General features: G+C 37.2%; 1 protein-coding gene across 3 annotated transcripts; it reads right to left on the reverse strand.

Annotated features, from left to right (window-relative positions):
• Positions 1-686: 686 nt before the first annotated feature.
• LOC135625584 (uncharacterized) lies at positions 687-8418 on the reverse strand. 3 transcript variants are annotated; one of them, XM_065130577.1, is made up of 13 exons: positions 7955-8418; positions 7790-7865; positions 6339-6544; positions 6109-6195; positions 5921-6013; positions 4794-4948; positions 4588-4672; positions 4424-4510; positions 4239-4358; positions 2407-2508; positions 2150-2320; positions 1971-2058; positions 687-964 (listed from the first exon to the last, which is right to left on the reverse strand). In XM_065130577.1, exons 1-11 carry the CDS (start codon positions 8300-8302, stop codon positions 2150-2152), a joined length of 1530 nt encoding a protein of 509 aa, XP_064986649.1. In that variant the 5' UTR covers positions 8303-8418; the 3' UTR covers positions 687-964; positions 1971-2058. The 3 variants fall into 3 exon arrangements, with proteins under 3 accessions (XP_064986649.1, XP_064986654.1, XP_064986663.1); XM_065130582.1 differs by lacking the exons at positions 687-964; positions 1971-2058 and having other exon boundaries at positions 2149-2320; XM_065130591.1 differs by lacking the exons at positions 687-964; positions 1971-2058; positions 2150-2320 and having other exon boundaries at positions 2466-2579.
• Positions 8419-9672: the final 1254 nt, after the last annotated feature.

Consider the following 9672-nt stretch of genomic DNA (forward strand, 5'->3'; position numbering starts at 1 on the left):
AGATATCGGGTTGAAAATATTTCGAGATATCACGAGCTTTATCAATAGCTTTCCTCTAACTCAGCTCCTTGATACCTCAGACCGAGTCAACCTGCTTCCGCATAGAACTCGAACATAATCAAATCATTACTTTGAAGACAACATTTCTTAACATGTCGATTTTTACGAGCATGATGGATTCCGTTTTTGTAACACATGAAGCCCTTGCTCCTCCTCTGTTAAGTTAGAATGCCTTTTTAGGTATTTCGATCGAATCCTTTTTAGAATATTATCTTTAGTTTAATTAAGAATATTTAAATCCTCATTTATATATTATATGTTCACTAAAATAAGATTATTGATGTTTTGTTGGCTTTTCGAATCTATTGCATTTCCACACACGTGGGTGACTTCCAGCGACTAAATCAAACTGAAATATAAAGATTACCTTCGTACAAACTCTTTTTTATATTACTAAAAATATAAAAATTAACTGAAATATAACCGACCAATTCTTTCTTTTTTATTCTTACTTGCTTCATTTAAAACGATTTCTTCGTGTTCTTTTTTTTTTTTATCGTGGCTCACTCGAACCAATCTTTCTCACCACTTGATTTCATGAGCATGTTTTTGCTCAAATTTAGCTCAGAACTAACAAAGTAGTGGGAAGCATCACAGCCAATAGCTGCTGACTCAGAACAATCAGATTTCCAAAGGAAAAGAATGAAAGGCTTCTCTACTTATCCATAGAGTATGTACAAAGATTACACAGGTTTTGCAGCAGGCATAAGAAGCGTACCAGCAAAAGATGCGTCTCGAGAGAATGAAGACTGCAACATTCCATAGTGGCTCAATCTCCTAGACTTCAAATAGCCCCAGATTCACCAATATCCAAACATATCCATGGCAGGTGGGTGGGCCATGGAAGACAAACCACAGCTTAGATTTTGTACAAGAATACAAACACTATCTTGTCTTCGATCACCTGCACAAAACAACAAATATAAGAAAAGAAACTTTTAGCTCCTTGTGGGAATCCGGGCTGCACAAAGTAGATTGAAAAAGGATGCTACATATCTACGGATCACATTGATGATCATCAACAGCAGCAGCAAAACATATTACATTATTCATGTTGTTATTGTTTTACAAGTTTATGAAATCTTTTGTCAAGTTTATGAGTATCCCTATAATCCCTTTTTGTTGTGATCGTTAGTTCTTCCGGCCACTTTTGGTCGATTAATACTCTTTTACTCAAAAAGTTACAAGCAAATGGTGATTGTCAATCCAAAATGAGAATAAGCAGAAAAAAATCATCCCATCATCATGGGTTGTACATGCTCCAAAGTCATCTAATTTATACATGTGGAGGCATCTTGATGTCAGGTGGAACTATACGAAATGTGTATTGCTTAATAGATACACTGAAGTAGCACTAACACAACCGATTTATAGAAAGCTTAAAGTTCCCATTTCAGCTAAAACCTAAAATTTCAACAAGATGCATAATATAAACATGTCATAAGAGGACAAAATACACCAAAAAAGAAAATGGAAAAAAAAGCCAACCTAAGTTTAACATATGACAATCACGGATTTGTGAAATTTGCAATCAAAACCCTACTATTTAGCATGAACACTACCACAAGACACAAACATGGCATAATAAGAGTATGTTGCATATGGTGAGAAAGTCGGGCACAGTAAGAGAGTGACATGAAAAGTGAGTTTTATATATATATATATATATATATTGTGTGTATGTGTATATAGCTCTTATTTTATATAAGAAAATGTGAGTATAATTTAAAAACCCATATATAACTAAGTTCTGAAAAATTTACCAGCAATTCTCACATATATCAACAACTAAAAAATAACTTTCAACATATACAACAAAAGAAAGAACATCTCATATACTGTAAGTCAGTAACTGATAAAGCAAAACCCAATAAAGCACGTTCAAAAACTCCACTATTTATAAGGCTTACTTGGGAACCGCAATCCAACTAGCCAAAGCTGACCTTCTGCTCTTCATATGCTTGGCTTATTTTTATCCTATTTATGACAGGATAGTTGCTTATGCAATTAAGGGGGGAAAGCAGAGCAAAGTCAGTTCAAAACAGTGTGATAAATACAAAAAATTGAAGGGTAGATCATTCAGCAATACCTAAAATTTTAAATGAGGTGCAAAAGGAGCTGGACAGGGAGATATTGTGTTATCTGGTAGCTGGTCTGTGAAATCAAAGATCGCACGCAGACAAGCATGAAGGATTTTCTTCTCTAACTTTACTAGCTGAACTGCAACCTGCTTTTTTGGGTTCAAATTGCAATCTGCCAACTGGTAATTATGTAATTACAACTTGCTCATTAGCACAAAACATGAATACTAGATCACAAGTATAAATTTTGAATTATCATTATTACCATAGCTTCATCCTCACTCAAGGTTGTAGGGTATGCTGCCAACCGAGCCTCAAAGTAAGCTGCAAGTTGGTCAAGGACTGCTCGCTCCATGCATGGGCTCAACTGTTATTAAGAAGTATTAAATGGCTATCACAACCATGGAACTCCACTCACGAGATACAACCATAAACTGCCTAAGCCACAGAAGAAGAAATAAACTTAATATGAAGCATACTTAGCACTGCACCACGTCGATTGAATTATTAAAAGATCAATTGCCCTGAATGCCAACTGATTTTCTATTAAATTACTTGCATCCATGATTGTCAATTTACATAGGAACCAAAAAATTAAATATAACCCTTGGGTACTAGAGAATGTAGTTTGTAAAATATGCATGCCATATTATTGATTCATCAAGTTCACTGAGAAAATAGTGAACTAGATTAAAAAACAGATGAAACTTTGCTACCACAAGGTCACATGACAGTGTTTCGCATGTCAACCTGAGTGACACTAAAAGATTGATTCAAAGCAACAACTTTGTTTTTGCATAAATTAGAATGTGGGGATCCAGATACAAAGATATAGGGGAAAAGATATAGAAAATAATAAGAACCACAAGACTAGAGAAGCATGGCTACTTGGCCACAAGTGACAGCAGCGAAAATCACATGCATATCTTTCACAAACAACTAGATACCCCTTCTTCAGACCAAGCAAGCATTCCTAACCTATAAAGACTTCCAGCAATCTGATAACTTTTCAAGGACTATTAAATTTTTAGCACTGACCCTTGTCGAACACTATAATATAAATTTCAAGAAGAGATTAACCAGCCATAAAGACACAAATTACTAGGGTCTCGCAAACATTACTCATGGCTTATTTGTAGTACTTGTAAAAATATAAAATATTAGCAAGTAAAAGAAGACTCAATTAAGATCCTTGGATATAATCTTTCTATTAAACCATAGCCAAAACTTAAAACTGAATTGAATCCAAAGTGCATCAAAATTTCAACAACTCAACAATGACAAAATAAATATAATAGTAAGAATATGGGCAAGATTACAATATGCAATTAGTGAAGGTCAAAATACTTTAAGTTTATGTAGGTAGAAGTCAAATTCTGATGATGTACTCTGTAGAACTAGAGAAGATAGAAACTAGAAACTGATCAAGCTGAGAAAATAAAAATGGTTTTGGTGGTAGTGCAACAATAAAGAGTAAGTTGACTTGCGTTGGAGATGCCTCTTGCATAAACAAGAAGGAAACAAATACTTATAGAGCCAAACAAAAAAGATGTGTTGACCGTAAGACTTACAGGGATGTAGCTGGAGAATGGTGATTCATGCACTAAAAAATCAATCTCTCTCTTTTTCTTTTCTTTTCTTTTCTTTTTTTCTGTGTATGTTACCTAAGGCATCACAAAGGCATCTAAATCTTTATGGTTTTCAGATTAATTTAGACATATACAATCAACGCAACATCCTCAATATATAGCAGAATTCTAAAAAATGTATTAATGGTTTTTATTAATTTGTGAACAAACTGATTCACTAAAGTTAATTGGAAGGGCAGAGAAACATATACTGTCAAAGGTGAAAAGCACATAGATAAGATGAAAAGCTATGATATTCCCAGTTTATTCAAAAATAAATACCAAAGCTAAAATGAAAATGTTTAATTTCTATTAGTACATATTCTCTTACTGATTACTGACAATAAATTGATCAAGGCATTGCAAGTGAATTTGTTACCTGCACCTCACGTGTGCAAAGCCTACCTATCTAGGATATCTACAAAATAAAGTTTTTATATCCATTAAACAGAGAATTGAATGGACATACAGGACATGTAGGGCCTTGAGAAGAAATGACAGAATTCATCTCTGCTGTATCTGAAATGTACCCTAATCGGAGGTATGGTAGCATTTCTGATATGGCTTCTTTTTCTCTACCCACATAGACCTGAAAAAAGAGGCAATTTATACTTGATCAAAAGAGTAATGAAAGTAAATTTAGACTTTTCTTACATGAAAAACTTGGACAGCCAACTTCCCGTTTCTTTGAGCTACCATTCTCTTTTCTTGGTATTGAGGATCTTCTGTATTTAGAGATGCCTAGAGTCCATGTTTGCGAGAAGATTAAACCAGTTAAGAGAATAAATATAAACTAGATGAGAGAACCCGGATTTCACCTCAATCACTATCCGATCATAGGGATTATCTTCATCAAAAAAACCATAGTTAAGAAGCAACCGAGAATTTGGTTGTGGTCCACACCTATTCAATTTTGTTTAAGATGTCCATGAACAATATGTTGCATACATGCATGCAAAACTAGATATACAAAAGCACAGATAAGATGTAGATGACAGAACAATCACCAGAAACAACATATTACCACACAACAATTGGTTCCCCAGCTTTATATGGACGATCAACGACCAACTGAACAGCATCATCAACTGCAGTTAACATTGCTTTGCAATTGCTTTTGTAAGCCAATAATGGAGGCCCCAGAGGAACTAATGCAAATCTTCTGGCCAAACTTACATTCTGTTTCCAACAAAGTAAATAATAAAAAGGCAGTAAGGCATGGTGCAAAAGTCTGATGACATAATTTTAATTACTATCAAAGAAATATCATACATTTTTGCACAAAATAAATAATTTGTTCTCTCACACGATGATAAAAAGTCTGATACATTATGCTAAGACAATGAGATGGATAGACTAAAAGGATGATAAAGAATGCAATTTCAAGATGGTTGGGTCTAGAAAATTGCAAGAATTTTGAGTTCTCATTCTAAGAAATTTAACAAATGAAGATTTGTTCTATGTTTTATTTGGTGTGTTGCATTTTTAGAGGAAAAACTGAACGGAGTATTTTTATTTGTCAAGTCATTTATTATGTTTTCTTTTACTTCAGTTGCTTTACTTTCATGCTGCAACAACAACAACAACAAAACCGTAAGTCTCAACTGTTTGGGATCTGCAATGAATCTTTTGCCGCCATTGAGATATGTAAATAGTCATATGTTTAGTTAAGTTCAGACTTCTGAGTACTTCAATCTTTATTTATAATGATTTGAATGGTGATAATTCCTGAATATAACAATCATATGTTGATCAATCTTTCCTGTTCACTTTTTTCTTACTCCTGCATCCAGATAGCACAAGCAAATGTCCACTGAGTTCTTGCAGGTTCATCTCTCAGACCAATTTACTTATGCCTCAAATAATACAAAAAGGTCATACTGCAACGTTTTACCAATCTTGTGGCCACTCTTACATGTGGGCATGGAGATCAGCAAGACCATATGCTTGATGTTTGTACCCCACATGTATTGCAGGACATTATTGGCACAGGGCTGCAAATCAGGCACAAATCTATCATCTTATAAAAAGACATACTAATCAGTCGAGTCCAGATTCTTAATTAACCTAACAGCAAAGATATCAAACATAATGCTTTAGCCATATGCAAATTTGTATTTGCAAAAGAGTAGCAATGTATGCAACAACTACCTGTAAATGAACCACACATGACTGAACCGCAACAAATGCTTGCTTAAAAATCTCATATGGAAAAGCCTCTGTGGGTATGTCAAATGGGTATTGCTGCGTTCCAAGAAATTTGTGAGAAAATGAAAGTTTATCTTTTAAAAAAGCAAATTCAGAAATGTTCATGCAGTTTGAAAACACTGAAATGAAACCTTAAAAAGTGAGCCAGCCATGAACCAAACTGTGTCCAGCTCATTGTACTCTCGCTTTATTCCTTCTTCCCTTTCCAGAACTTCAGCCTGAATGATTAATTACCATGTGATCTTCTTTTACTGATTGTTAACAAAATTTGACACCTCCATAGTGGTTGTATGGATTTAAAGCTTTTAAAATCAAAACAAAGCAATTTTGCTATAGTTTAAAACAATTGAGCAGTTATTACCCTTGTATGACTGCCATCTAAGTAAGCCAATTCGGATTCAGACCAGAGAAGTGGTGATTCCACGGCTACCTGGCCTCTTCCTCGTTGGCGATCGAGCTCCCTGATGAATGGATACCAGAAGGACTTCTTTCCTTGCTTTTTCTCATACATTAGATAGAGTGCCAAGCAGGCTAATTCTGACAGTTTGTTTGTGGTCAACAGTTCGGCTGCAAAACCCAAAAATAATAGACTGATCCAGGTAGATAAAAGAATGAACAACATGAGAATTTTTGCAAAGTTGCAATACAATCAACATTTAAAAAATCAAGAAATAAATATACATAGAAAGCCATCTCTAACACAAATAATATTTGATAAAAATGAGATGCCACAAAATTGCATCTGGTATTATTTTTTTGCAAACAATCCATGGATTCTTTTTTTGCCCATGTTTATCAGTTTTCTGATACTACTTTTAGAGGTTTATTTAATATAACTAGAACCAAAGTGGCCATCAACAGGTATCCAATAAGCAGAGAATAGAAGTCGTTATTACCAATTGTGTGGTCGTTTATTTAGGAACCTCATATGGCTAAAATTAAATCCTAAATTATGAAAACTAGTAAAAAAATATTTCTAAATTAATTAATTCCAAAAATGGTAGCTAAAATAATTTTTTGCACAATGATCGAGTTGAAAGACCACCAAATCCTCAATGTTCTCTTTTAGCTAATTGACAGAGAAAGGTACAAAAATTTTCCTGCCATTGCTAACTTTATCAAGACTAGGAACATGTGATAATTGATAAGGAGAAAGTTGAGACCTCGGACTATCCAAGAACTTTTCTAGTTTGAACAATGAAAAATAGGGAGTAACAATGAATTTTTCTAGCAGTAGCCTCATGCATTGAGCCCTTGTTTTATAAGAGGGCGACCCTTGCTTCAAAGATGAGGTTGATCATCTATGACAAAGGTGACCAAGGTTCAAGTCGCAAACATAGTCTCTCTACTCAATAGGGGAAAATTGTGTACATTCGTGCCCTAGACTCTGCATTAGCAGGAACCTTAGCACTGGACTGCCCTTTTTCCCAAAAGTATTCTTACTCATCCATCCACTTTTCATTGACCACTCCGCCTCTTTCAATGTACTTATCTAGCCTCAATATTGCACAAGCATATATTTATCAGAATATTTAGATCATCAAACATGTAGCCTTCCATTATCTTTGAAATATTCCCAGCAGTATGTCACGTTGTCCATCTATAGACCTCTCAGGAGGAGCCTAACATTTTGGATTCGTACATAAATTTTAGCAAAGAACAACATGATTATACATAAGTGTCAATTTCCCTTCGATTTACTATTTTATTAAGTAATTCACATACTCGAGGGATGTACAGTTCAAATCCTAGAAGAAACATAATATGTTTGAAAGCAAGACCAATAGAACATACATCCTCTTGCGGACTTACCGATCGTTTCGTTTCCTAACACTCTATCCAGCGTCACGACCAATGAGTTTGGCACCAGATAAGCAACATCCCCCGCCTGCCAAGAAAATCGAATCTCACCACCCAAAAAGAGGGAAAATGAAAGAAGCCAACAGACGCCGATCACAAAAACCCACAAACACTCACCTGCAGATTCTCACTAGCAGCGACATAATGAATCGGACGATGCTTCCCGTCGTGCGAATGCCTCTCCTTCAGAACGACCTTGCAAGGCGGCAATCCGTGACGGTGCAGCCAAGACTTGAGGTCCCCAGCCTCCGCCGCCTTCTCGCAGCGGAGGGCCTGCGAGCTCCCCTCCGATCCGGCGACCAGGGTGTCAGCGCCGCAGGCGAGGCACTGGTTCAAGCGACGGGTGGTTCGGAATGGGGCGCGTCGCCTCTGGATCCTGAGGCCGGGCAGGCCGGAGAAAGGGCGAGGGGAAGGGGAGAGAAAGGGAGAGGAGACGCAGGGCCCGAGGAGGTGAGCGACGTCCATGGCGGACGAAGGTGGGGGTTAGAGTTAGTGCTTTTGGGATCGACGGCGGATGGTAGGCGGACAGAGGGCGAGAGAGAGAGAAGACGGAAGCCGAGTCGACGGGAAGGGGGCTGGGGGGGCGGGGAGAAGGATTGGGTGTGTGGAGATGAAGTGGATTTTTTTTGCTATATTATTACAAATATAGCCTTCCGAAGTTTACAAAATAACGTATTTGCCCTTATGAATCTTAATATTACATTTGTGCATCCCATCCTTATCCAAAAAAGAAAAATCAGATTAACAATCTCTAATATGATGCATTTGATTGTTAATTGAATTATGATACTATTTAGTGTTTAAGAAGTGTCCGATCGATATACTCTTTCATCCTTAATTAATGCCAATACCAATTCAGATGTCCCATCAACTTATATATCAGCCAATAAAAACAAACGATTGATGTGATTGGTACGGTGACGCACAGATGATCCAAATATTTTTATGTCCTCGTATGAACCCTCGGATTGTCTGAGTCTCATATATTCTATCTCTTCCAAAAGATATATCTTATTCGATCAAATTCTATATTTATAATTATTATAAAAATAATTTTATTTTTTATTTTTTATTTTAAAAAGAAAAGAAAAATTAAAACCCCCAACGAAGGTGGCTGGCGAGGAGTATGCAGTCCGAGCAACAGAGTGCGTGCTTTCAACGTGCATGGCTGCATGCAGACGCAGCTGCGACTGGAAAGCTTGTTGACAATTGTCGAGCGGCACTGTCAGCTGTACAGGTCGTAGCTTTAACGCCCGCCGTCCAGGAAACACAAGCCCTACCCTTTTGACCACACCGGTGGAGGAGGAGGAGGAGGAGGAGATGGTGGACGTGGGTGTTGCAGAGAGGTGGAGGGAGGCATTGGTGGTGTGCGGTGAGAAGATGAGTGCCGGAATAACCATGTATGACTTGGAGACAGGGGAGGAACTCATGAGACTACCCACCTGCGCTTCGCCTCCCCATGGCCTCCTCTGCCTCGCCGACCACCACCTTGTCGCGTCCCAGCTGCAGAGACATCGATCCTACCGCGGCGGTGCCATCTTCTTCTGGGCTTTGAACAAGGTATGGCCATGGCCATGATTTCTCCGGTATCGAAGAGTTGAATCTCTCTTTCCACCTCAATCCAAGGAGGCCAAGGGAGAAGAGAGCCGCCACCTTCTTCTCCACCATCTCTTTCCTTTATGTAGTCTATTGTTAGGATCACAAAAACCTCCAGTGTTGTGTTTGTGACTGTTCTCTTTCTTTCCGACCCTTGATATTGAGGTTAAACAAGTTAGATGGTAGATTGAAAGAGCAGCATTGCATTATTTTTATTGTAATCACTATAAAAATAAACA

The sequence above is a fragment of the Musa acuminata genome, chromosome BXJ1-3 (genome assembly GCF_036884655.1).
Source record: "Musa acuminata AAA Group cultivar baxijiao chromosome BXJ1-3, Cavendish_Baxijiao_AAA, whole genome shotgun sequence".
NCBI classification, from domain to species: Eukaryota; Viridiplantae; Streptophyta; class Magnoliopsida; order Zingiberales; family Musaceae; genus Musa; species Musa acuminata.

What these genes read in the sequence shown, in the direction of transcription:
- LOC135625584 (XM_065130577.1), bottom strand. Translation starts at nt 8,302, where the DNA reads ATGGACGTCGCTCACCTCCTCGGGCCCTGCGTCTCCTCTCCCTTTCTC. An exon ending in CTGCTAGTGAGAATCTGCAG is followed by an intron (nt 7,866 to 7,954) that starts GTGAGTGTTTGT and finishes TTTTCTTGGCAG; the next exon opens with GCGGGGGATGTTGCTTATCT. An exon ending in GGGGAACCAATTGTTGTGTG is followed by an intron (nt 4,673 to 4,793) that starts GTAATATGTTGT and finishes AAAATTGAATAG; the next exon opens with GTGTGGACCACAACCAAATT.